Source organism: Ochotona curzoniae, unplaced genomic scaffold, assembly GCF_017591425.1.
Source record: "Ochotona curzoniae isolate NIBS_2020 unplaced genomic scaffold, NIBS_Ocur_1.0 contig_64, whole genome shotgun sequence".
Classification (NCBI taxonomy): Eukaryota; Metazoa; Chordata; class Mammalia; order Lagomorpha; family Ochotonidae; genus Ochotona; species Ochotona curzoniae.
Window position 1 is genome coordinate 46952149 of NW_024466502.1, and position 26152 is coordinate 46978300.

The following is a 26152-nucleotide window of genomic DNA, read 5'->3' on the forward strand; positions in this document are numbered from 1 at the left end:
AGCACCACCTGCAACACTGGCATTCCATATGGGCATCTGGTTATGCTTAGTTAACCTCCCTGCTAATGCCCTGGAAAAAGCACTGTAAGGTGACCCGAGTGTTTGGGTCCCCACACCCGTGTGGGAGACTGGGAAGGAACTCCAGGCTCCTGGTTTCAGCCCAAGCCAGCTGTGGTTATTGTAACTATCTGAGGAGTGAACCAGTGGATAGAAGATCTCTCTCTGTCTCTAACAATCTGCCTTTTGAATAAACATATCCTGGGGTGGAGGGAAGGCCTGTGTTTTCATGGAGCTTCCTAATGGGCAAGGGGCTGTGTTAAATTTTGCTGGTCAATGATGAATAAGCAAGTGAAGTGAAGTGGGCAGGTGAGATGACTTTGTGTAGTGAGACAGGCAAAGCGACTTGAATGCAGTGTCCCACTTGAAATTCTATGCTAATAATTTCAGTCCAACAGCATATTGTCTGTACATTGTAAAAAATGCATATATTTTTCCTCCATTACACAGACGTTTTAGTGTTATCTATATTTTTATATCCGAAAGCATATTTCAGAGAACACTGGCATTTGCAGCATAGCACATTAATGTCAGTATTTATTTGTAGTTAGTAATTCCAAAAGTTCTTTTAGCTTGACATTTTAGGCTATAGCTAATCCTCTGGATTTACTACTCTTCACGGGAAAAATAGAAGCGTGGCTTTCCTTGGAGAGTTATTACAAATACATTTTTCAGACTTTTGGCATTTAAAATTTGTAATTATGTTAAGCTCCGGAGAAATGGGAAGGATGAAGGAGAATGTGTAACTCACCGCATTCAAAATTTTGTTTGAAACCAAGGAGATAAACGTCAGCAATAATTTACCAAGTTTCTTAAAAAAAATTCTCATGGCAGTGAAGCCAGATAAAGGGTTGGATGGCTCTTGTAGAGTCAGTGGGCTCTTCTGTGCCTGAGGATGCAGTGGGGCCTGAGATGCCAGGAAACGGAGAAACAGCCAGGGAGGGGAGACACCACTGCTCCCCTTCGCCTTTAGGAAAAGTTCTCAACAGGGCAAGCCTTATCCTTTATATTCTGTTTTCTTATTTGGAGTAGATTGCAGAAAGGGAAGCCTTTCAAGAGATTCTTGAAATTGAATCTGTATGATTCCAGTGATGTAAAACTCAGAAGGGCAAAATTATAGAGCTGGAGGGCAGATCAGTGCTTGCCAGCCGGGAGGAGTGGGCTGAAAGGTTCTGCCGATGTTCTGCTTTGGGCTTTTTGCAGCTCTGTATTTGATGCATAAACATCTTAGCCTGTGCAGTCCTCTTAGTTCTCTGGTTAATTGGCCCTTCTCTCTGCGTGAAAGGACTGCCCCTGTCCGTGGTGATCGTCCTTCTCTGTTACTAGCCTGTGAATGCTTCCTCTGGCCTTTGATTAGTTAGCATGATAAACACAGAGATTCTTATGTTTTTAATCTCTTTATGTCTTTTCTTTTTTTAAGATTTATTTACTTATGTAAAAAGGGCAAAGTTACAGAGAGGGGGTGAGGTGAGACAGTATAAAAGATCTTCCATCTCCTCAAATGGCTGCATTGGCTGCGGCTGTGTCAGACCAGAGCCAGAAGACTGAAACTCCATCTAGGTATCCCATGTGGGTGGCAGTAGAGTGATTCCTTGTCTGGTGCAGTCCAGGCCCTTGAGTGAGGGCAGTGATGTCTCAGTGAGTGTCAACGTTGGACCGTCTGTTTGGCTGGGAGTTTCATCACATGTGGGCACTGATGCTGCTCCATGAAACACTCAAACACAACTTGGCTATAGAAGTCTGATATGTTTTTTCCCCATCACTGTCTCCTTCCCTGAGTGCTGGCTGCAGCCACCTCCGCCAGTCTGTATAGAATTCTCAGCCATCTCCCTTTAACTCAGGGGTCAGCCCCACTATCCTTGGGGTCTCTCTGTGCCACACAGAAGCTCCCTCAAGGCAGGAAGCAGGGACCATTAGGGCCCACCTTGTTCCCTGCCCCTCAGCAGTCAGTGTCCTGCATGACTCAGCATCCAGTGTCCTGAGAATGGTCATTTCATGGGCCTGGCATGATGGCTCAGTGGCTGAATCGTCACCTTGAACACTCTGGGATCCCATATGGGCATCAGTTCATGTCCCAGGTGTTCCACTTCCTATCCAGCTCCCTGCTGGTGACCTGGCAAAGCAGTGGAGGACAGCTCAAAGCCTTGGGATGCTGCTTCCATGTAGGAGACCCAAAAGAGGCTGCTTGTTCCTGGCTTCAGATTGGCTCAGCTCTGGCTGTTGTGGCCACTTGGGGAGTGAACCAGCGGATAGAAGATCTTTCTGTTTCTCCTTCTCTCTATAAATTTGCCTTTCCAATAAAAGTAAATAAATCTCAGAAAATTAATAATGGTTGCTTCATATATTTTGTCTGTTATTTGCTTTTTTTGTTTGTTTGTTCTCCGTTGTTTTAGGCACAGGGTACATCCAATTCCTGCTACTCCATCTCAGTTGAAAAGCAAAATGAGGTTGTTTTTCCTTTTAAAATTTAACGTCATTACTGACTTAACAAAAGATGTTGTATTTTAATCATTGATGAGTAAAGCCAGTTTATCAGCATAGTTGGCTGTATTTACATTTATGAGGATCTGAAATGCAGCAAAGGGAATGGGGACAGCAGAAAAAAAAACACACACAAGTTCCCTTCATTCTGTGAACTGTTTTAAATAACCTACTTCCTAATTTGAATAGTAATGTCAATAATATATCTTATTTATTTTTCGTTTCTATTTGACTGTTACAACTTCGATCCCTTGGGAGGCACGTGTTCTTTGACACAGGAAGTTAAGGCTCTCACAGAGGCAACGCTCTTTAATAGCTGAGTCCAGCTTATAACCCAGGCCATCTACAGCCCTGCTTCCTCTTCAGAGAAATAAATCAAGATTCCCTGAAATTCTACCTTCACTTTAGAAAAGTTGGCAATTTGCTTAAAACCTGGCTTTTTTTTTTTTAAGACTGATTTATTTTGAAAGGGAGAGAGGAGAGAGAGAGAAAGACGGAGAGAGAGAGAGACTGAATTTTCCATTCGCTGTTTCTCCAGGTGACTGTAGCAGCTGGGGCCGGGCTAGGCTGAAGGCAGGAGCCCTGTCTGGATCTCCTTGGGAGACCCAAGTAATTGAGCCATCATCCTCTGCCTCTGAGGTGCATTCGCAGGAGCCAGATCCAAAGCAGAGTAGCCAGGACTCGAACCAGCAAGTTGATATGGGAACAGATATCCCCAGCTGGACCTTAAGGTGCTGTGCCACAGTGTCCTCCTTGAGGCAAAAATTTAGGAGGAAAAACCATGAATGTAGGTAAAAGAAAGGTAAACAGGTAAAGTAGCTGAGCGGCAAAGCAAGTGTCTTTTGGTGCTATAAAGTCACCTTTTCTTTTCAGAATCTGTAAAAGATGCTGCAAAGAAGATGAGGAGCGGGCTCATGTTTGTCAAACTGGTTAGTCCGTGCTCAGGTAAGCTCCCTCCCCTCTGCTCCCTCTCCTCTGCTCCCTCTCCTCTGCTCCCTCTCCTCTGCTCCCTCTCCTCTGCTCCCTCTCCTCCCTCTCCTCCCTCTCCTCTGCTCCCTCCCCTCTGCTCCCTCTCCTCTGCTCCCTCCCCTCTGCTCCCTCCCCTCTGCTCCCTCTCCTCTGCTCCCTCTCCTCCCTCTCCTCCCTCTCCTCTGCTCCCTCCCCTCTGCTCCCTCTCCTCTGCTCCCTCCCCTCTGCTCCCTCCCCTCTGCTCCCTCTCCTCTCCTCCCTCTGCTCCCTCTCCTCTCCTCCCTCTCCTCTCCTCTCCTCTGCTCCCTCCCCTCTGCTCCCTCTGCTCCCTCCCCTCTGCTCCCTCTCCTCTGCTCCCTCTGCTCCCTCCCCTCTGCTCCCTCTCCTCTCTCTCCTCCCTCTCCTCTGCTTCCTCTCCTCCCTCTCCTCTTCTATCTACACCTCTCCTGTTTTCTTTCTTTCCCTCTGGTGATAATAACTGGAAAACTTTGAACGTTGTGAATGACAAGTGTGCAGCCGGTTCTCAAATATTCATGAAAATGCATATCATGAAAAAAGCCTGCATGGATTGCAAAATTCTTTGTACTAAAATAAACTTATATTTTGATTGTGCAAATGTGTTGAAATTCTCTTGTACTCTTTTCCTGCGTGTCTTCTTTCTGATTGGCTTTTGAAGTCAAATGGCAGGTGAATAAGGCAAGCCAGTGACATTACTATTTGTTCAGTATAAACATTTAGAAATTTTCTTGTAATTGTAATCTCCAGAACTGTTCAGGCATCAGGATTACTGGTGAAATGAAAAAGTGGTGTTTAAATTTCTCTGAGAGCAGATTAATTTTCTTTGAACTTTATAAGCCAATATTTCTTAGAGTAGTTATCCAACATTAGCCTCCATTTGTGTTCATTTGATGTTCTGAAGTAAAATAAACAACTCGAGTAAAAAAGCAGAAGGCTTCTACTTAACCTGCCAAAATTTGGATTACTTTTATTTTTGACTCTACTTTCCACATTTGTTTCCAGAAAAAAGTATGTTTTTTTTCCTAATAGAGAATAGTAGTTTTTTAAATTATAAGTATTGTGTATTACAGAAATTCCTATTTTATTGGTAGTTTTATTCTAACTGTACATGCAGTACATGTTCTGTTTTGTCTTCTATTTTTTTGGGGCAAACATTAAATATAGTCCACATAGTGACACTGATAATACAGCTTTTTCATTAATCCGTAAGGGTTTGAGTAGACATCTCACACGGCCAATCACAGTGATCTCCTCAACTATACTCCTAACAGTGCAAGTGCAGGGATGCCAGTGGGTTCATTTTTTGTTGTAAAGACATAAATAAAAGCAACAAAAGAAGAAAAGAAGGTCTGGCCTCCTCAATGGAAAATTGCATTTGAAGGCATTGATTATTTGGAACTGTTAGTTTTGCCTGAGGAATGTTTTTACAAGAAAACTTTTAGGTAGCAGAAAAATTCTGGAGCATTTAACACATATGGATAGAAGGGAAAGCCAGCCACAATATCCTTCCAAAATCTCTATCTCAATATTCACAGACATCAGAGAAAGAAATGCTGCTTGGCGTATTAGAGTTGAACAACTTAAGTCTAGTATTTGGTGAGCATTTGCTATATGCCAGAAGTTGTTTAAATGAATAGATATATATTCTGTCCGTAAACCCTTAGAAAACTCTATCTGTAGGTTTGCTATTACCCTCATTTTACCGTTGAGGAAACAGGGCACAGAAAGGGTTATGTAACTTCCCCAAGGGCACATGTGGTAGAGATACGATTCAGTCTTACCATCCTTGACTCCAGGGATTGCGCTTTGGTTGGGGAAAGAAAACATCTGCGGGTTGTAGAGATAGAATGTGCAGGTGGGCATACATTTCCACCACTCGTGTATCCTTTCCTTTATTACACCAAGGGAAAAAAAAAAGGAATCCCTGCAGTTGAATGGGGCAAGCATTTGGCCTCTACGGTGTAAAGCTGTGCCTTTTTCACTGGAGTTGGCCTTGGTCCTCCTTTTATTCCCAAGTGTGGGGAGCCTCATGATGCCTTGGAGACAGGGTCCCATGTGCCAGCTCAGATCATCTGGCTGGAGCATTAGGTCTTGATAGTTTAGGAATGGGCTTTCACCCCTGATTTGATGGAGGATTTGATGAGAGGCCTTGTAGCAGTTAAGATAAATGACTTGCACTTTTGAATTCTTTGGTTTAAGTTCAATGAGGATTACAGAGCTGGAAAACAAGCATGTGTATAATAGCTATAAGCTTTCCTTGGAGTCAGTTTGTGTAGAGTGCATTTATGTATGTTTATGTTCATATTAGGAACATTCCTCAGAACTCTTGGGTAGTCTTTTGATGTGTGTGTGTGTGTGTGTGTGTGTGTGATAGAGAAAACCTGCAAATAAAAAGCAGATTTGTTTTTACAGGGGAAGGAGCCATGTACTTGTTCAATATGTGTCTGCAGCAGCTGTTTGAAATCAAAGTTTTCAAGGAGAAACACCATTCTTGGTTTATAAATCAATCAGTTCAATCAGGTGAGTGACTAACTGTATATATTTCCATTAGCTAAACACACAATCGGGGTTTGTCATCCTTCACACATGGAGCTATGGGAGTGTCCGCTGCTTTGGAATCCAGTCAGTGGTTCAGCTGTCCTTCACATCACAGCAGGGTTTAATCAAGGAGAAGGGAAAGATGATTTGAGGACTGAGTCCAGGTAGGAACTGAATGTTTAAAATTTCCTGCCATCAAAGGTAACCTCTGTCCTTGACCTCCTAAAACACCCACACATTTTCATTCAGAAGTTTGATTATCTTTGGACTGTTGTGTTGACTAGGGACTCTTTCTTAAAAGATCTGCAAGTTTGAAGGATTCTGATATATGGGGCTGGGGCAGTGGCTAATCCTCAGCCTGCAGTGCCAGCATCCCATATGTGTGCTGGTTCCAACTCTAGCTGCTCCACTTTGATCCAGCTGCTTGTTTATGGCCTGGGAAAGCAGTAGAGGATGGCCCAGAGGCTTAGGACCCTGCACCCATATCGGAGACCCAGAAGAGGCTCCTGGCTCCTGGCTTCAGATTGACTTAGCATCAGATTGACAGCATTTCAGAAGTAAACCAGTGGGTGGAAGACTGTGTCTCTGCTTCTCTGTAAAATTTTTCAAATGAAAGTAAATATTTAAGAACAGAAAAAACCTGTTAAAATATTAAAGTGGATACTCTTATAGCTTCTAAAATATGGTAGAAAAATAGAAGGTAGGGCTTTATTGATTCTTTGCCATGTGAATTCCTCCTACCTCCATTGAAGTTCTGGCCTCAGATGGGAGAAGGATCCCGCCTGACCCTGTTCTTAAGTTCCAAGATTTGTGGGGGCCAGGTGCTGAGCAGCTGTTGGAGGTTCTGCACCTGCCCTCTGCCCACGCTCTCATGGTTTCCTGTAAGTGCTTTCTGTTTCTGCCTAGGCCTTTGGCTGTCTGTTGGCTCTCTGTGTTACCGCTTGCCTGCCTTCTACAACATTCCAGGAGAAGCATTTATCGCTCATGGTGAATTCTGTGTATATGTATGCATGAGAACCTTGAGGGATGCTCCACCTCCAAACGCAGTGGCAACCTGGGTCCAGCCAGGTAGGGGAGAAGCATAGATTGGTTCTCATTATTGTTGCCATCTGCCTGCAGCCCTGGGCAGTCTGTGAGGGTCACAGCTTCTCCTGTGACAGTATTGCATCTGCATACAGCTAGAAAGACACAGAAATAACCAGATGGAAGCTGAGAAATATTGGGAGGCAGGGATTGATTGTCTGTTCTGGAATGTTTGAGTTGGTCCCTGTCATTTGAAAACACAGAATTTAATTTTTAGAGAAGTCTTCACAGTGGAAGTACTTACTTTTTTTTTTTTAAGCATTGTCTTCTATTTTAACTTAACCCATAAGAGCTGATCTTAAGAATAACCTCCAGGGTATTGTTTCTTGAGCTAGAAAAACATTTCTAATTTCTGAAGATATATGCATCCTAAAAAATGAACTTCGAGCTTCTGTGAGGCATTTTCATATACCTGTTAAAAATAATTCAGTGCTATCAAGGTGAAATTACTTATTATTGTTTGCTTACTATGAAATGGATGCATGCATAATATAATGTAGGGTTAGCATTTCCTAACTGTAAAATTGGTTGCTTAGAAAATAAATTTGTTTATGTTTGGATAGGGATTTGTTTCCAGGAACTCCCCAAAATCCAAGGATGCTCAAGTCACTTCTTTGAAATGGCATAGTATGTGCATACATCCTATGTACATGTCTAGATGTTTAGATATGTTGTGTGTAGGTAGTTATTACTCAGCTACTTCAAAAGCTTAATGGGAAGTGGGAGTTAAAGGTAAGTTGAATGGGTGCCTGTTTGGGACAGCAGTGAAAGATGTCACTTTCAATGCTGCATCCCATTTAAAGTGCTTGGATTCAAGCCCTCAGTCTACGTCAGATTCGGACTTCCTGCTAATGTGCACTGTGGGATGTGGCAGATGATAGCTCAGGTAGTTGAGATCCTGTCACCCACCTGCAGATACAAACTGAGGTCAGGCTGCTGGTTTCAGTCTGACCCCCCAGCCTTGTTTATAGGTGTTTGAGGGGCAAGCCAGCAGGTAGAAGAACCCACTTTCTCTGTCTCTCTGCCTTTCAAAGAGAAGGGAAATGATTTGTAAAAAATGTGTTTCAGAAAGTATTGAAATGTATGCAAGTTTTTTTTCATAAGATTTTTTTTTTTTAATTTTTAATTTGAAAATCTAAATTAGAGAAAGAGGGAGAGCTTTCATCTGCCGGTTCACTTTGTAAATGGCTTCAACTCCCAGGACAGGTCAAGTAGAAGTCAGCAGCTCTCGTATAGATGCCTGCATTCCAGGCCACTGCCTAGCTCACTGTGCCATAACACCAGCTCCTTCTGTAATTGAAGACCCTTGCATACTGTATTATTTAGGGAATAATATTAAAGGAAAACAGTGTCCATGTTTATTAGTCTGCCTAATATTTTCAAGCTGTGATTGGTTGAATCCATGGATTCAGGAACCCTGGACTTTGTAAAGCCAATTGTGCAATTTTTTTCCCCTGGAATCAAAATAATATGCTTTGGAGAGGGTAGAAGAATCATTCATCTTTTCATCTTACAAAAATCCCTCTTGTGGTTCACTTCTTTGGGTAGATCTGAGATGCCTGGAGGAGAATTCCACAGAGGACAGACAAGTGGGACGCAGGTAGATCACCTCCATTTGCCTTTCGCGCCAGCTGCCTCGGAGGCCCGTTACATCCTGCAGCAGTTCGGGGCTTATGTTTGCTCAGTCTTGTTAGGCTTAACACTGCTCTCCTGCCTTAATTATACTTACAGGATTGGGCTTGGTATGAGGTTCCGTTAACCACCAACCTAGACACTGAGTCATCGGCACTGGCACTGTGGACCCACGTGCTCAGGACATTGCGTGTAATGTGGTTGTGTAGGTAGACACCTTAACACTGACTTCTGGTTGTTTTGCTGGGTTCATCTTCCCTGCTTCCCCAAAAACCCTACCCTTTTGAGAGGTGGCAGGAAGCTCTTTAAAAATGAATTCTAAGGAAGACGTGAAAATACAAAGAATCACTTCCTTTTGTTGATTTTTATTATTGTTACTTATTAGAGAGAGAAAGGGAGAGAGACAAAGATGCTGCTCCCACTTACTGGTTTGTTTCTCAGAGGCCAGCAATGGTTGAGGCTGGGGCTGGGCCAGGGCAGGGCCATAGCCAGGAACACAACACAGAGTCCCCATATTGGTGCAGGGATCCAGCTGCTTGAGCCATTACCCACTGCTTCCCAGCATCTGCATTGGCAGAAAGAGTCAAGAGCTCAATCTGGGTACTGAGCCCAGGCACTGCTGTATGCGTTACAAGTAGGTTAATCAGTGTTTTTTAACTGCTAGTCCAAGTGCCTGCCCCAGTGGTCAGTTGCAAGGTCTTGGCTGTCCTCTCCATCCAAGGATTTAGAGCTCTTTGGGTGAAATCTCAAGCCATGTGATCTGTCTTTTGTTAGTGTCACCTGGACTCTCAGACCTGTATATGCAAAGATGTTCTTTTTTGGAATCTCAACACATGGCTTCCACATTGCAATGAAAGTGAAGCAACTAAGTTGTCTTGCCAAGGTGTTTAATTCCTGTGTCCTCTTCTAATACATAGGAGGTCTTCTCCACTTTGCCACGCCCATGGACCCTCTATTTCTGCTGCTGCACTACCTCATGAAGGCAGATAAAGAGGTAAGTTTTCCAGTTGGGGTGGTTTACAGGGAGCAGACAGACTGTTCATTGTTTGCTTGATATTCTTCTGTCCTTTGACTCATCCATATGTACTCTCCCCACACCTCTGATATAATTTGGTGATTGTAGGCCACGTGTATCACATATGTTCCTGGGTCAGCGCCAGAGAGCCCTCACCTTCATCTTCCTTGCTTGTGGCCTGGACAGGCCCCTGGCGGCTCAGCCACCTGACTCTCAGTGAGGTTGGAAAAGGGCTCGCGAAGACAGTTGCTACTTTTAAGTCTGTCTTAGATTGAGAGGGAACAGGTGTTTAGCCTGGTGGCTAAGAACAAGCATTTATCCTGAATCTCATGTAGTAATCCTTGGTTCTAATTCAAGGCTCCTGCCCTTGACTCTAGTTGCTCGCTAACACTAACCTTCCAAGGCAGCGGAGATGGCTGACACTTTTGTCTGCCCCGTACCCACAAAGAATATCTGGACTGATTTCCTGATTTCCTTCCCCAGCCTTAACCCAGCCCCCACTATCATTGGCATCTGGGGAGCAAAACAATGGAGTCCTTCCCCTCTCTCTCTGTCTCCTAAGTAAATTTAAAAAAAAGAGAGAGAAATTAAAAATGCATTTGTCTTTTTTTTTTTGGAAAGTCATATATACATGTTACATCCACTTGATTGCTAAAACAGAAAGTTACATTCACCAGTGACAGTCACAACAAAGTTTTATCACAATGAGAAGCATGTCCCAGCCGGGACCAGCATCGCTTACCGAAGTGCGGCCCCAAATGGCACATTCACAGGGTTTTGTAGGGGCAGTTTACAATAGCTTGCAAGATGAGGGAGGAAAGGCCACACATTCCCTGCTTATCTCAGCTGGGCAGCCCCTGCCTGACTCTGCTCTGGTCTGGACTCCAGCCCAGGTGCCACCTGTGGGTTAATTAGGCTGGGCCTTACTCCATGGGGATTGAGGGCCATCAGCACTAAAGGTCAGTAGGCCATTAGGCCTGCGAGCTCACAGTTTCTTAGCCAAGCAAGCAAAGCAGAGGTTAACAAAAGCCAAAAGTATTGTAGTTAGCAATGAGCCATGTTTACTCCATTTTGATTTCAGCTCTACATACAGAGTGGGAGAGACAGACAGGAAGATCTTCTGTCCGTTGATTTCACTCCCCAAGTGGCCGCAACAGACAAAGCTGAGCCGATCTGAAGCCAGGAGCCAGGGGCTTCTTCCAGGTCTCCCACATGGGTGCAGGATCCCAAGGCTTTGGGCCATCCTTGACTGTTTTCCCAAGCCACAGGCTGGATGGGAAGAAGGACCACTGGGATTAGAACTGGTGCACATATGGAATCCTGGTGCTTTCAAGGCTAGGGCTTAAGCTGCTAGGCTACCATGCCAGGCTCCATTTGTCTTTTTTAAACTACAAATCATAACCCTGTTTCATGTTAGCATAAATAACATATGTTTAATGCAATATCCAGATTCAGTGAGGCATGTGGCATTTTGCATTTGTGGGCATCTCTTTAATGTTTAGCTTCACAAAGACAACTTGTTCCTCAGGCCTGGTGCTGCACTGGGTCTGTTTCTATATATTGTTTTGGTAAATGTGTGAGGAATGTGTGGCCTCACACAGTTTTCTAGTTACTAAGTACAGGAATGCAACAACAGCTTTGTTCCATAATTCTAGATTTCTTCTTTGATACTTCTCCCTTCAAAAGTCAACAAAGGGCGGGTTTCTTTTTTTTAATGGATTTGTTGGATGGTGGGATTGGAAACCTTGTTAGTGTACCTTGAATATTCTGTTACATAAAGATCCATTGGTCTGACTTGTACTTGTACTAAGAATGGACCTTCAGTGCCACTACTGTGGCCCTGCATGTGGATTCCCATTACGGAAACTTGTGTCCTTCTAGTACCTGTCCAGCTGCCCATTAATGCACCTGGGAATTGGCCAAGAATGGCCAGTATTTGGACTCCTTCGGACATGTGGCCCTCTGCAGGCTTCAGTGGACAGCTGCAGAATGGAGCGGAAGTGCAAGGGAGGTGGCTGATTTTCCTATTAAGCAATCGTAATTTCTCTAACACTAAAGATAACCTTTACAGTAACACACAAGATGTTCATCTGTTTCCTGCATTTTAGACATGGTCATTTCCTATTTAGTTAAAAAGTTGGCATCCACTTTTGATATTTGACCTGCTCTCTTTGAGTCACGGGATTTATTTTAACATCAGTAAAAGTAACTCTTCATTCTAGCCATCCCAACTGTTGTTAATTTTATCTTCAAAGCAAGTTGCTTGCTGCACTTGCTCAAGGGAATGCTGATTGTTTATGGGGTTATTTTCTGCCATGGCATATATGACTTACACATAGTTAGAGTGTTGTTTAAAACTAATGAATAGGAGTGTGTGTTTGGTACATCTGTTAAGATGCTACTTGGTATACTACTTCACAAATCAGAATGCCAGGGTTTGAGCCCAGCTCCACTTCTGACTCCTGCTTCCTACAAAGGCACACCCCAGGGAACAGCAGTGATGGCTGAAGCACTTGAGCCTTCACTGACCTGGGAGACCCTAATAGAGTTTCTAGCTCTTCACTTCAGCCTGGCCCAGCTTCAGATGTAAGAAGCATTTGGGATGTGAACTAATGGACAGATGTCTGTCTTTCCCTGTTTTGGTTCTCATTCTCTGTCTCTCTGCATAAGACAGAAATGTTACAAATATTTTGGATTGTAGAAGAAATAGACCAAAGGTAGAAATCTGAAGTCAGTAAGGCTTGGGAAATCTGTGATTTGAAGGAAAAGGAAAACAAGTAAATTGAGACATTTCTTACCATTTGTTACCCTAATAGAACAGTTGGATTAGCTGGTATGTGTGCTACCCCATGAATGAGAAGCTGTGCCCCTTCAAAACAAAGAAAGCTGTATTTTTTTTTTCAATACGAGAGCTGACCGGAAGTGGTTTCCCTCTTAAGAAAGGGTAGTCACTGGAACAAAAAAGTAGCACCGAGCTAAAGTGAAACCTGGTCAGAGCCTGTGTGTGTCCCCATCAGGGAAATGATGTTAGCAACAGTTAAGGAAAGCTAAAGCTAACAGAGAGGAGTGATGTTCCGGCCTCTTAGCCAGCTTCCTCTGGTGAGTTTACCTGGCGGAGCCTGACAGCCTCTGTGCAGGCAGTCTCCTTTCGCTATCTGATTCTGGTCTGAAGTTTGGAGCATCATCTTGCCTTGGAATGAAGACTGGAGGCAGGAATCCATTCTCGGCCACTCTGCAGGGGCCCCAGGCTTGTTGATGATGGGTGAGACACTTGCTGTGTGACCACAGCAGATTCATCTTCCAGTGGTGTGGTCAGCCCAGCCCCAGGCAACTTCTACCTGCTTTGTGCATTTCTGGGCTTTCTTAGCATTTTTCTGGAATTGTATCCCTGCCCCATGAGTGACTCACTCCCTGAATAGAGGCTGGGATGCTTGGGGCCCTGGTGTTTTCTAGCACTTCCTTTCAGTGGGCACAACAGAAGAGATGTGGATCCTGCCCCAAGTCAGGGACTCCTTAGAAGAAAAGCAGCTTCAAACTAAGTGTAAAGGTCAGAGACCTGCTTCTCATCCCTATGTGCTCACCACCTGCAGCATCTGCCTTCTGACCAACCCAAGTGTCTTTTCAGGGAAAGTTTCAGCCCCTGGCTCAAGTTGTGGTGGATGACATATACCCAGATTGTGTCTTATTGCTGAAACTTCCAGAACTGGAGAAGCTACTTCGCCATGTGACTGAAGAGAAAGGTAGGGGCTGTGGGTCAGTGAAGCCAGGCCACAGCTGGGAAGGGAGACTGTACACTGATTTGCAAATATGGTTGCATTGGGCCAACTGACCATGGTGCTTATTCTGTCTCACTGAGGCTGGTTTCCACCTGCCAGCACTGTATCTCATTCACCTTGGATGGTTCAGTGTCTGAACCTGCAACCAGTGCTGTCTGGTTGTCTCTTCCTGGGGGTAGGAGCCCAACATATGGCTTATGGCTCAGTTCCTCTTTGAACTAGTTTCCGTGACTTGGGGCAAGTAACTTAGCTGCTTCCTGCCTCAGATTTTGCATTTGCATGATGACATGAGACCTATGCTACTATTGACACGAGTGTTCATGGAGGACCTACTAACTTAGGGAACATGTGTTGAAAATGGGCACTAGGCACTATGGTTTGGGGGTACTTAGAATAGAGGGAGTCCATTCTCTCACTTTGTTTCAAATATGATGGGATTAAATGCCAAAAATTGTGTTGACAAAACAGTGTAACGGAAGTGAACCCTGGATTTTCTAGGAATGGACAGGACAGGCCTGGGTTACATGGTAGATGGGAAGCATTGTGTAGCTTTCCTAGTGGGGCAGAGAGGACAGGGAAATGACCTCTTAGTGGAGTCCTGGAGGGTTGTGAAAGTTTGTCATGCTTAGGAAGTTCCGAAGAGTTCAGCATAGCGAGAATGTAGGATTCTGGGGAGGAAAGTAGATTGATAAGCAATGAGGTAATAGTAGATTGGTAAGCAATGAGGTAAGACAGCAAGATGAGGATCTAGATGGTAAAGGACTTGACCCCCCCAAAAAAGAGGTATATCCATGAAGCTTTGAGCAAGTTAGTGCAATAGTACCAAGGCCAGGTGCCTAGGTACCCAAGGTTGGTACACTGATCTAGACACAAGCTGAAACTTAGGTGACAGAAATGGAAGGAAGTCAGCACTTGGAGGTAGTTCCACTCACAGCTGATGATGCACAGTATCAAAGAGAAGGAGATGTCATGCATGACTTCCAGACTTGGGCCTTGGGCCTGAAGCAATACAGTGATGGCCTCCTGAAGTCAGGGAGTGGAGAGGCGGGGAGGGAGTAAGGAGAGTGGTTGTTAAAAGTGCAGCTGGAGGAATGAAAAGGTGGGATTTTGGTATTAATTGCACTTGGAAGGGAGACAGTGGTGTGTGACTGTGTCTTGACAGGCTAGGGATGCTATACAAACTGAGCACCAGTGTCTAAAAACCTCATCTGGGTAGTTTAATGGGTTAATTGTAAGCATAGCCTGGGTTGTAGGTAGTGTGGCCAAGTATGACAGTTCTGGGACCTAAAAAAGTATGAGCTCATGGTGGGACAGGGAGAATCTCCTTGGTTCACTGAGTTACATTTCACGTTGAGGGCTCAGCTAATTATGTAGCCACACTGGGAGTTCCAGCTTGGATCTCTGAGGTATATACGGTGCCAATGTTAGAATAGAGCAGTCCCGTTCGAAGACATTCCCTGATGCTGAATATTCCAGGAACTATCAATCCTTTTGTGGGTAACAAATGAAGTAGCTTATAACCAACTATGAAAGCTAAAATAACAAATAATTGCAAGTTTAATTTTTATCAACTCAATTAAAAACTTTAAAACGTTGTTAGCTTTTATGCTGAGCCAGCACTGCTGTTGACAGTGTCAGAACAGTCAGCTTAGAGCAGGATCCAGAAACCCAGATCCCAGTAGTGAGCTAATGGCTGGGCGTTTGCTCACTCCCTTGCTTTCCATCGTGTGCACAGAGCCCTTGACCACTCGCTGTGTAATCACATGAACTTGTGTTCTCATCTCCTTCCCTTCTCCACATTGCCTGACTTTTGGAAGATCTGGCCTTCTGTTTTCAAAGTAGTTACATTAGGAACTTCGAAATACCAGGTTCTAAAGCCCAGACCTCACATTTTTCATTCCCTTTTTTTTTTTTATTGATAATAAGACAAAACAGATTATTGCAGATTTATATATAGTAAAACACTTGGCACTTTTCTTCATGAAATTCTTTTCTTAATAACCTGTAGCCTATAAATCTTGAAATAAGAGAAGGTTTTAAAATAAAACCAGGACATTTAAAAATGCAGAATAAAAGGAGTTAAAAAATTTCTTATGCCTCATCCTTAAAAAGGCCTCCTCATCAAAATCCACTTAAGTCATTCTGTTCTTGCTGTACAGAACTATGTGGAATATCTTTCTTTATGTAAGGTTTGTGTGCAAGGTCAATGTACAGAGACTGACAACTTTTTCCAAGAAGATCCACAGGGGAAGGCTCAGCATTCTGAAGTTTACAACTGGTTATCAGAGCCTGTCAAAGTAGATATGTGTAAGACACACAGTGAGTTGCAGTATTTTGTCTGTACTGTGATGTTCTTTCATTGTTGGTAGAACTTATATTTTTGCAAGTGTAAATTGCCAAAAAAAAAAAAGGGGGTGGAGGGAAAGAAAGAAAGAAAAGCAAGTAAATTGATTTACATTACAGAATTTAAAGTGGTAGAATCCAGATTTGAACTCATGTCTCTGACCCTGGCATATCTCCTTCCTTCTCGCTGCTGTGGGATACCAATGAGGTGCTCTGGGTTTTTTAGGCATGTCCCAAGCTGAAATAGAAGCTTGATTTTCTTTCGATCATATATATCATATATGTGTATGATACATATATATATACATATATCATACATATCCCCTCTGAACTCCCTTGTTTAGTGAAAAACAAGGAGACAGAAAAAAAGAAGAAGGAAAGGACTTTGATAATGAGAGAGAAAGGCACTCCTCACTCCTTCACTGAAGTTTTTAGAATTTTCAGTGCCCGTATTACCTTGAGTTAACTTTCAATGATTATATAAGGCATTGGCTGTTATTGGGATTTGGGTTACTAAGCCACTAATAAATTAGTGTTAGTATCATTCTGTGCAGTTGACTTACAGATTTTTCAACAATCTTTTTTCTTTTTTAACTTATTTATTTGAAAGCGAGAGCTCGTGCATCCCCTGAGTCACTCCCTAAATGCCCACAACAGCCTGGGCTCAAACAGGTGAAAACTCCGACCCCAAAACACCGTCTCGGTCTCTTCATGTAGGTTGCAGAGACTCAAGTGCTCGATTCATCACTTGGTGCCTTCCAGGGCACACATCAGCAGGATGCTGGAACTGGGAGTTCAGCCAGGATTCAAACCCAAGCACTCCAGTGCGAGACACAAGCATCTCAAGTATTATCTAAACCTCTCTGCCAAACACCTACCCTTCCTAGATTTCTTTAAAAACAGACTGCTAATTTAGTGGTCAGGTAGCGTGCATGACAGGGAACAAAAGTGAAGAAAGTAGATTTTCTTTAACTTCCATCCTTTCCACAGACACTAGTGCAGAAAGAGAATAGCCTGAAATACGCAAAGTCTCCGGACAGCTATTTTGATGATTAACTCTGCATGCTGTCTCAAATATTTGTGGCTTTCAAGATCTGCTTAAATCTTCTAGGTTTTGTGGGAACCATACCTTCTCCCGTTCTCCCTGATGGAGCGACCCAGCCACAGTTATTTGTACCCTGAATGATGATAGCCATGACCTTAGCCCCAGCCTGCTTTATTACCGATGGAAATGATGTGTCTCTGCTTGCTAGCTCTGGGGCCTGAGCCTGTTTCTTGCCAAAGAAGCTCAAATTCAGTGGAGAGATGACACGGGAAAGGGCTAATAAAGGGTCATGAACTTTATCTTGAATGTAACATTCTGTTTCTTGTTGCAAGCCAAAGCTACACTGCTGCGCTGTCTGATGTGATTAACAGGAGGGACCAGGAAAACTTACCTGATTAAAACACCCCAAGTGCAATTGCCAAGTTTCTGTCCCCACGAGGCAAGGGAAAAAAGAGACTGTATGAGTTTCTCGGTTATGGAAAACATTGAGAAAGTAGACGTGAAAATGTGCTTGAGGCAGTTTGTTCAACAATACATCAGGGAAATTCAAGTTTGTGAACTGATTACCCAATGGTTGAACCTGTTATTTAATTGTGGACTTACTTTTATTCCATCTTTATTTTCTAAATCCAATCTTTCCAGATGTTTGAACCCAGTTTTATAGGCACCAGACACATAAGGGAAAAAACCTTTTCCAGCATATGGACATATTATCTAGCTCACTAACTCTCCCAAATATTAAATTTAGGACTCAGATGAACAGGCAGTGGTATTTTTCATAATTATGTGTAGTTTGTGGCTCTTTGTGAATATTTTAAACCTCTTTGAAATTTGTAAATTTCAAACCTGAGCGGCAGTCTGTATGTTCTACCCTTGTGTAGCATTTGGGGATTAGTGATTGTCTTGTCCAAGGCAGGACTTATTAGAGAAATGAATTCATAATTTTAAAATCTCCTGGAAGGTAAAGTCCAGGATCACTTTGACTTCATTGGTGAATTCCATTGTATTTTAAAGGAGAAGTAATATTAATAAAAATAATACTCCATATTCTTTTATGAAGCAGATGAGGCAGGAAATTTATGAAATTGCTGTTGCCAGTACCAAGATCAACATTATTATGAAAAGAAAATGAGGCCCATGTCCCTTCATGATCAAGGATCAAAACAATCCTTAATAGAATATTAGAAAAATCAACTATATGAGAATCAATTATGTAAAGACAAAGAACACAAATTTAGTTCATCACTACAAAATAGATCGATAAATTTCACTCTGTTAACATACTACCCCAAACACCTGCATGATCATCTCAATAGACATAAAAATTGTTTGTCTAAAATCTGAACATAATATAAATTCTCAGCAAATTAGACATTGAAGGGAACTTCCTCTATCTGGCAAAGGCATCTTGAGCAAACTGCAACCAACATCATCTGCCCTGTAAGATGAACACCTGTTTTCCCCAAAATTGGGAAACAGACAAGGATGCAGCAGGTTCATCAAGACAAGAGAAAAAACACGTACAGCTTGGAAAGCCAATAATAAAAATATCTGTATTCATAGATAATGTTGTAAAAAAAAAAGTCAAAGAAATCCTTTTAAAAAGTTGCTGAAACTAATCAGTGAAGCATCAGCACACATGATCAATAAGCCAAGAATAATGTTTCTGCTCATTAACAATGAAGAGCTACTGACCTGAGAGTTCAGGAAGGACCTTCTCCAAGGTTCAAGCCTGGCTAGCCAGGAGGGTGGCTTGGGAGGATAACACACCATTTGAGTTTAGACACACTGTTCCTCAGCTAAGGGTTTGCAGGCTTCTCTTGTGAGTTTATTGAGTCTTTTGGAATCAGGTTGAGGTCGCCAGGAGGAACGTCTTGGAGGAAGGAACAGCGAAGCTGGGAAGAGAAGCCAAAAAGTCATCAGAGGTTGAGAAACACAGAAAGAAGGTAGCTTTGCAGATGCTGTGCCAGGACGGTGGTTTCCACATAAGGAAGGGCTGATCAGAAGTACTGCGGAAGGCATGGGCTTCGTTGGTCTGAGAAAAATGGAGCTCACATCTGTGGGTTTGAGTCAGCTTGGGCAGGAATACCGGTGCTCCTGTTTAACCATCCAGTGACTTTGGGCAATTTGCATAATGCTCTTCACAGGTGGTGTCCTAAGATGGGCACAAACAATGCTTTTCACTTGAGATTCCTTCTGTTCATTCAGTGAAAAAAGTATATGCAAAATACTGAGCTCAGGGCTGAGAAAACATGATTTCGGTGGGGTCAGGGTGGGGGAATGGTTATTAACAAATTGTCACATTGTCGTTTTTCTTAAGATTGTGATTGTATGCCGTCTGTCTGACTGCTGCTGTAGGCTTGATCTGCATCACCGTGCTGCACGTCCCTGGAGAAAGGAGCTTGTAGACTTGAGGAAGGAGCTGATTTCCTGAGTTGGCAGTGCATGGCAGGGTGTGCCTGAGCCTGGGCACGATGACTCGGGCAGGCTCTCCACCTCTCCTGAGAGAGTTTGCCTAAGGGAGCTGCTGGACGCCTGCCCGAGGGCTCAGGCAGCAAAGCTGTGGTGAACTGTGGATATTCTTTGAGGGATTTGGGGATATGTGCAAAAGAGAAATGAGCCAGAGGCCTGGAGTGTAGTTTTTAGGAGAGACTTGAGTACTGAGGTGTTTGTAGATTCTTGGTGTTAGAAGGTAAATGGAACTTCTACCAGCCAGTGCATGGCATGTCTTTTCGTTGATTGTTATGGACTCTCAAAATGCCTCTGACTTGCACCTAGGAGTTGTGTCCAGTCTTAATGACCTTGCTTCTCCAGTAGGCTGTCTTCCGAGGGGGCTGGAGAGCAGACGTTCTCACACTTCTGACTGCAGGCCACTCACAGCTGTCCCTCCGTGTGACTCCAGCTGTCCTGAGCAGATGGGTGCAGAGGGCCAGCCACACTCCACCCTACCCCATCCAGCCCACCAGGGTTGATGGCCACAACCTAAAATAAGACGGAAGAACAGATGTGGTGACTGGGTCCTCCCAGCCCCTGTCCCTTGCACTATCTCTACATAAGCAGTTTCCTTTCCCTCTCTAGTGGGGAAGGGAAAGCGTCCCTTTTTTCACTTGGACATGGTGAGCATGTGCCCAATTGCCAGGTCTCCAATCATCATCAAGGAGTTTCACCAGGATTGCCATCCCTCACCCTCCCCATAGCTTACAGCCCATCCTGCAGATCTGGGCATGCACTTTGTACCCCCTGGGCAGCCCTACCGAGTCTTCAGCTATTGACCCTCTTAGCTGCTAGAGTTGCACAAATCAGCATGTCAACTGGACTAAGAATTAAGAGTGAGCATGTTCATGGTGTTGCATAAATGCTAACATAGAATAGCTGGATCTGGTTAAGGTTGGGCAGGGCCACCTAGGGTCCTACCCTACTATGAGGGTCATAATTCTTAACCCAAAGAGCTTTTCTAAGGTGCTGAGGTAATGGCTCAGTACTGCTGTGGACATTAATGTGATGCTTTGGAAAATTCCTGGAATCCTAGCCCCAAGGAATCCTGGAAGCCTGAACCTGACACCAAATCAGGGGAAGAATAAGGGGTGGGAATTGACCCTGGCCCCTTTCACCCTGGAACTGCTTTGGCAGACCCACGATGGGCATGGGAATGGCAAGCTCAAGGTAGCCCGGGGCTGCTGAAGGGCACATCCAAGCCTTCAATTTTGTGGCCACTCGATACCCAGAGAAGATTAGAAGTGTTGAGACTGGCATGAGTTGGAGTCAGTGGAATAGCAGTCTGCTGAATGTATAATCTGAGTAAATAGTGTAAGTCAGCTGTTAAGGTCACTTGTGTGGGCATCTGGGGTCAGTGGGTAAACCGTGTCTTGAATGCCTGGGCTCCGAGATGCTGGGACTTAGTTCTGTATTCCAGCTAATACTGTCCACTGGGAGGCAGCTGGGAATGGCCCCCAATTCCCATCTGGAGCCCAGCATTTACTATCCTCTCTCTGGCCAGCAGATAGGAGGCTTTTCTCTTGGTTGAAGCAAAGTTGTTTTAAAGAAAAATAAAGAAGAAGAAAACAAAAACAAAAAACTCGTGCCTGGAGGAAGGTGGCTGGAGTGGAATTGCCACCTCTGCTAATTGCAGACAGAAGAAACCCTAGGGTGGAAAACATTGTGAAGAGGACACCCAGGGTTAATGATGTGAGCCATAAAGCTGGGTGGATTGAGAGGGGAGGAGGTATAATTTATCAGAGGTGAAGCTTTTATCCCCATAAAGGGCCAGGTTGAGCCTACCATAAATCTCAATTGCCCTGAAATGGCTGCAGTCCTATTGGTACTGCATTAAAAGACAAATCTATCTTTTATGCACCATTAACCCCATGAGGGCAGTACTGAACAAGGTTTTCTTCCCCAAATGTGTTCAGCAAATGTCATAGGCACCTGTGTTTAGTTTCAATTTTTTTTTCTTGGGATTTCTATTTTTATTTTAGAAATAAATCATCTTCACTGGAAACACTGAAGTAAGTTCAGAATTATTTGGAAAAATCAGAGTCGCTTGGCACGTCAGTTTGGTGAAGTTTGAAAACTACTTTTTTTTCTGCAAAGCTTTGTATAAGTTGAGGGTTCTCTTAAATTCCCACGAATTTAGTGGTTGGGTGAGTTCAGAGGTTGGCTTGGGATTTTTGTTTTGTAATCTTAAGTGTGCTCTAAGGTTTATACATTGAGTTTTTCAAGAGTATAAACTATTATGAAATAATTTTAAATTGTCAACTTGTGTGTGATATAACCTTTTGAGTCCAGTCTTTTAACCCATTTACTGAGTTTTGTTTTTCCCTTTTAATTTAATCCAGAAATAGACAACAGAAAATATTATAAATATAGCAAAGAGAAGACCTTAAAGTGGCTGGAAAAAAAGGTATGTCACTACTCTAGTGCCTTGTAGTAACAGCAAATGTAGTGTGCCTTTAAAACAATATTTTTGGATAGGGCAGTAAGTCTGAATTCAAAGAATATTGTATATATCATACGAAAAGTGGAGAACTGTGTGGTGACAGCCAAGGCCGACAAGAACCTTAAGCTTTTTCTCCTCCCTAACTTCTTTTATCTCTAGACTAAGCTCAGTGTTTTCTTTTGATCTGCATCAATTCCCCCTGGTCCCACCAATGAATTAACACAAGATTCTGGTTTCTTGCTATTTGGTGGCATAGGTTGGAGTTTCCCAAGCCAGATGTTATCAGGACCCTTGCTCTTTGCTGCCATCAGGCCTGTGGGTGTTCCCCATAGGGTGATGTTGCTCACCCCCAGCCCCATGAGGCATCAGAGGCAGAAGGCATTTGGACTTGGAAGAGTCGTGTCCCAGTCTCTGTGTGGAGTATCTAGATGCACAGGAGAGTTAGGTCAACTCTGGAGAGGGCCTCGCTGCGTCTTAGTAATTCCAGGAGTTTTGACGTCATATCAGGTGTGGGCCGATGTTCTCCCTCTGGACGTGCTTGGTCACAACCGGTGTTTCTCTTAGAACCAAGTAAAATAAAATGGATTAGGGAAGGATAGCACAGAAAGTGAGTAATCATTGTGGCTCCATGAAACATAACTTCATGTATGTGTTTGTATATTGGATTCCTGTATACAAAAAGTATTCAAAAAGTTTGTTGAAAATGAAATTAAAAGATAGAAGTATTTCTAAATCCATGCATTGTTTTGTTGTAATGTATCTTTTCCATGAACTTGCCCAGGACCCTAATATTTCTTACTGTGGGTGTAGTTTTAAAAGAAACACAACCTTTGAAATCTCCTGAGTATATCATAGACTTACCTATTGACGAAGATTCTTACTAAACCCCATCTGTTCATAACAAGCTTTTGTGAGACTAGTGTGCACCATTCCTTAGAGTGTGTGAGTTTCTTGGGATTCTTGTCTGCCTAAATGTGAAAACCACGTTGTTTGTCATATCACGCCACCAGGCACATGGGGGACCTGGGAACATGGAAATGCAGCCTTTGGAGTTCATTGGCTGCTCAGGCACAAAGTAGTGAAAAGCCTGGAGAGATGCCATTGTGTTCTGCTCTTCATATCTTACATGGTGATAGTGCTTGGTATAGGAGAACAAGTGTAAGTTTTGAATGAAAACTTGGCATTACTTTTGCTGTTAGCAAATTAAAAGGATATGAACAGCAGAATGAAATGTATACATGTGTTTCCCAGGAAGTGAGAAATATATATTACCTGGTTTGTTTAGACTTGTGTATGTTTCTTTGTGTATATTTTTAAGGTTTTAGCGTATATTAGCTCATTTAATCCTTGAAATAATCCTTAGAGGGAAGTATTACAAGGTTATTCCACAAAGTTCTTAGAACAATGAAATAAAATTACTTTGTTGCAAAAAAAAATTTTTTAAGTCCATTGTAAAGATTTTCTATAACACATTTTCCATGAACTTTTTGAAGTACCTCTGCTCATGGATTCCAAAAGTTTTTGCACCAAAGTTCATTTATCCCTTGATTTTATTTACTCCATGAACATTTTGAAGTACCATCGTATGCCCAATTCTAAAAGAGAAGCTCAGAGAGGTTAAGTAACCAGCCTGTGGTCACAGCAACCCAAAGCAAAGCATCCTGACTTTGGAGGTCGTGTTCTCAGGCCCCACACCATGCAGCTTCTCGTAATGCATAACTCTGAGAAATCCATGTGTTGAGCTCATCTAGAAACATTGCTGCTACTCAGTCTGTCTCCAGATGGGTACCCAGCTCCCATCTTCTGATATCTAGTGAAGCTGTTGTAGACTGTCAACTGGAGATGAATGGAAAGCCATTGGGGAAGTCCTGGATTTCTGAAATCGAGTCAAAAACACAGGTTGAACATGCCTTATCCAAAATGCTTGCTACCAGAGTGTTTCTTGATTGGGAAGTTTTCAGATTTTGAAATGGCATAATATACATTAGAGATATCTCATGGATAAGCTATCTGATTCCCTCTGTTCATGTACCCTTGTACACACAACATGAAGGTCATTATGTGTATTTTTGAGTGTCCCTGCGTGTTGGCTATGACCTGTTTCATGAGACCAGGTATTAATTTTTCCACTCTGAAGTGTCATGTTAGGGCTCAGAAGATCTCAAGCTTGGGATTTTTTGATTAGTCTATATCCTGATTTTTTCCCCAATTGGTTTACTTTACAGGTGAATCAAACTAAGGCTGCATTAAAAACCAATAATATCAATGTTGGTAACCGGGTCCAATCAACAGCATTTTTCTCTGGTAACCAAGTTGCCAGTGACAGTGAAGGTAAATAAATCATTTTATTGCAATTGATTCCTGTGTAGATTTAAGTTGATTGTATATAAGTACTTTTTTTCCCTTAAAGATTTATTTATTTTTATTGGAAAGACAGATTTACAGAGAGGAGGAGATATACAGAGAAAGATTTTCTGTCCACTAGTTCACTGCCCACATGGCCGCACCAGCCAGAACTGGGCTGGCCTGAAGCCAGGAACCAGGAGCCTCTTGCAGATCTCCCATACTGATGTAGGGTTCCGAGACTTTGGGCCATCCTCCACTGCTTTCCCAGGCTATAAAAGAGAGCTGGATGGAAAGTAGAACAGCCAGAACATCAACCAAATGCCAGCATTTGCAGGCAGAGGATTAGCCAGTTGAGTCTCGATGCCAATCTCTGTAATTTTCTTAGGATTTAAAAATCTGAATGTCATGAATGTACATTCTTGCTCAGGTCCTCATAGATATTGGGGGCAATGTGCATGTTATTTCAGAATCAAAAAGTAATTCTACTATTGATCACTCCATCACTAAGTTAATGATTCATTCAGCCAGTAATTCTTTTACAGTCATGGTGACAGAAAGCATAACAGCCTGGCTGTTTTTTATGAAGAATGTGTTGCTTGCAGGCCATTTGCAAACTTGTTGGTATACAGACATGTCATCTGTGTCCCTACTAAGTCCCAAGGGAGTTAAGGTTCTATCCTAAGTGACACCCCAGTAAATGACAGAAATGGGTGAGTGGCAGAGCCTGCCTGGCCCTGTACTCCAGGCTCAGCACCTTGATGCACTGGTCCTATGGCTGCAGCTCTCTGCATCTTATTCCCAGCAGCTCATGTCCTAACTCTGAGTGTGTGATTTTAAATCACAACATCACTTGCTAGGTGGTACTGCAGCAAATTGTTACCCGAACTTGAAGGCAGGGGAGAAAGGGAGAAAGTAGGTGAATGAATGAATATTTTAGAGACAAACTTAGGGTCTGCTTTTGACGTTTTGTATCCCCTACAGTTATCCCATTTTTTTTAATTAAGCTTGAATAGCTTTTTGTTCTGTGGAAAATACTTTGAGTTAAGAAAGATTCGGAGAGATTTTATTGTCTTTAGTTGATGTCGAATTTGGATTTTCTTCTTCTAAAAGTATTGATTGATTGAATCGAAGGGAACAGTCATAGAGACAGATGGAGACACAGACAGCAGTATCTTCCACCTGCTAGTCCATTGCGCAGATGGCCAGTGCTGGCAGGAGCTTCATCAGTGTCTCCCATGTGGATGGCAGGAACCCAAACACTGAGCCATCCTCCGTGGCTTTTCCCAGGTCGTTGGCAGGGAACTAGTTTATAGCCTGACCTCTCAGAGTTGCATTTTAACCCTGAGACTCTGGATGCTCTAAAAATCATTGGTTATACATTCTACTGACTTAATTTTCTCTCTTTGTTGTTCAGGAATCTTAAAAGCAAACCAGGAAAAGACATTGCTGCGTAATACTTAACTTCTCTTAAAAATGATCACATCCATTACTGTCCATTGGTGAGATTATCCTGTGTTGAAGCACACTTAGACAATATTAGCCTTTAAAGAGGACATGGATACTTCCTGTTGTTGTATGAATTTTTTAAAAAGATTTATTTTTATTGGAAAGTTAGATATACAGAGAGGAGGACAGACAGAGAGGAAGATCTCCCGTCCGATGATTCACTTTCCAAGTGACAATAGCCAGTGCTGAACGGATGTGAAGCCAGGAGCCAGGAGCCTCTTCCAGCTCTCCCAGATAGGTGCAGGGTCCCAAGGCTTTGGGCCATCCTCCACTGCGTTCTCAGGCCATAAGCAGGGAGCTGGCACCCATATGGGATCCTCGCACGTTCAAGGCGAGGACTTTACCTGCTACGCTACCACGCTGGGCCCAGAATTTTTGAACTTTGTATTCAGGGGCTTCAATGTTGA

At 43.1% G+C, this 26152-nt stretch overlaps 1 protein-coding gene across 1 annotated transcript in view; it reads left to right on the top strand.

Moving 5' to 3' along the window:
* Positions 1–26152, top strand: part of RNASEH2B (ribonuclease H2 subunit B) — a 46945-nt gene that overhangs the window by 11353 nt on the left and 9440 nt on the right. The window contains exons 2-7 of the mRNA XM_040991457.1: positions 3412–3483; positions 5938–6045; positions 9696–9772; positions 13419–13533; positions 21793–21857; positions 24119–24224. Of these exons, the coding sequence (XP_040847391.1) occupies positions 3412–3483; positions 5938–6045; positions 9696–9772; positions 13419–13533; positions 21793–21857; positions 24119–24224 (543 nt within the window). The remainder of the gene's footprint in view (positions 1–3411; positions 3484–5937; positions 6046–9695; positions 9773–13418; positions 13534–21792; positions 21858–24118; positions 24225–26152) is intronic.